Raw genomic sequence first — 1,713 nt, forward strand, 5'->3', positions numbered from 1 at the left:
ATCACATGTTCTCAATGTTTATCTGTTTCGTTGATGAATATTGGGTTTTTGGAATAATTTATAAGTTTCGTTAATATTGGGTTATCACATTCAGTATTTGAATGATGAATGCATATGGGAATTCAAGTCTCGTTTCTTGTTTGCAATATGGATATATTGATTGTGAATCAATTTATGTTTTCTGGTTCACGTGAATCATGAATTCACTTTTTCATATATGTAAGATTTTGAATCTGACATGTTAAAAGAGATTATATAATTGTGAACCATGCTTCTGTTTCGTTGATAATTCGGCTATGGGTATATGGAAAATTATTAGTGTGCGTTCAATTTTTGGCTATGGTTTGTATTTTTTATACAATTGTTTAATATTTTAAATGAGTCAATTAAAATAAGAAAGTCACAAAAGTGACCTCTTTTTATGGAGATTACTCATGAGAAATATTAAAAGTTTGTGTGTGTGTTTAGCCATGCGAGTATTAATGGACCCCAAAGGAAAAGTTAACGCTTGGCCGGATTTCATACACACCTGTGATGATAAACATGTGATAATTTTAAGGGTTTACATGTGAATGATAAATCAATCCAAAGAATGATTTGTTATTTGACATGATTTATTATCAATGTTTGATCATTACAACAAGAGTACCACTAGCAATTTGTATTACTGTCAAAAGACATGATATTGATGGTGCACTAGGTATCTTGAGATGAGTTATGCCACTATTTGAACGTATTGATAATTCAATTTTTCTTAATGTGAGTATATTTATAGTATTTGTTTTTGTTCTATTTTCAGCAACTATTGGTTCGATATCTGCTAATCTGAATTCGGTTCCAGTCCTTGATGGAACAAATTTTAAGGACTGGAAAGAGAACATGGAAATTGTTCTTGGCTGCATGGACCTTGACCTTGCACTAAGGGTGGAGAAACCCGCTTCTCCTACGGAATCTAGTACCTCTGAACAGAGGAAAGATTATGAGAAGTGGGATCGCTCCAATCGCATGAGTCTTATGATCATTAAGCGCGGCATTCCTGAGGTCTTTAGGGGTACTATCTCGGAAGAGATAAAAGGTGCCAAAGATTTCCTTGCTGAAATTGAAAAGCGCTTTGCAAAAAGCGATAAGGCAGAAACAAGTACTCTTCTTCAGAACTTGATTTCCATGAAATATCAGGGCAAAGGAAATATAAGGGAATACATTATGGGCATGTCAAATATTGCTTCAAAACTTAAGGCGCTAAAGCTTGAGCTGTCGGATGACCTGCTCATTCATTTAGTATTGCTTTCTCTTCCTACACAATTCAATCAGTTTAAGATATCTTATAACTGTCAAAAGGAGAAATGGTCTCTTAACGAGCTCATTTCATTTTGTGTGCAAGAAGAGGAAAGGTTGAAGCAAGAAAGGAAAGAAAGTGCTCATTTTGTTAGCACCTCTAAAGACAAGGCCAAAAGAAAGAAAACTGTTGAGCCCAAGAATGAAGATGCTGATGCTCCAGCACAAAAGAAACAGAAAGAGGATGATACCTGTTACTTTTGCAATGTGTCTGGGCATATGAAAAAGAAATGTACTAAATATCACGCTTGGCGTGCAAGGAAAGGTACATTTTTTGCTTTGGTCTGTTCTGAGGTCAATTTAGCTTCAGTACCTAGAAACACTTGGTGGTTAGACTCTAGTGCAACTACTAACATCAATGTTTCAATGCAGGGTTGC

At 35.1% G+C, this 1,713-nt stretch overlaps 1 protein-coding gene across 1 annotated transcript; it reads left to right on the forward strand.

The window, feature by feature from the left end:
- The first annotated feature begins 296 nt into the window (after positions 1–296).
- On the forward strand, positions 297–1,316 carry LOC130744391 (uncharacterized). The gene is made up of 3 exons (XM_057596582.1): positions 297–342; positions 800–1,138; positions 1,312–1,316. The coding sequence occupies exons 1-3, from the start codon at positions 297–299 to the stop codon at positions 1,314–1,316; spliced, it is 390 nt and encodes a 129-aa protein (XP_057452565.1).
- The last annotated feature ends 397 nt before the right edge of the window (positions 1,317–1,713 follow it).

Source organism: Lotus japonicus, chromosome 3 (genome assembly GCF_012489685.1).
Source record: "Lotus japonicus ecotype B-129 chromosome 3, LjGifu_v1.2".
Taxonomy (NCBI): domain Eukaryota; kingdom Viridiplantae; phylum Streptophyta; class Magnoliopsida; order Fabales; family Fabaceae; genus Lotus; species Lotus japonicus.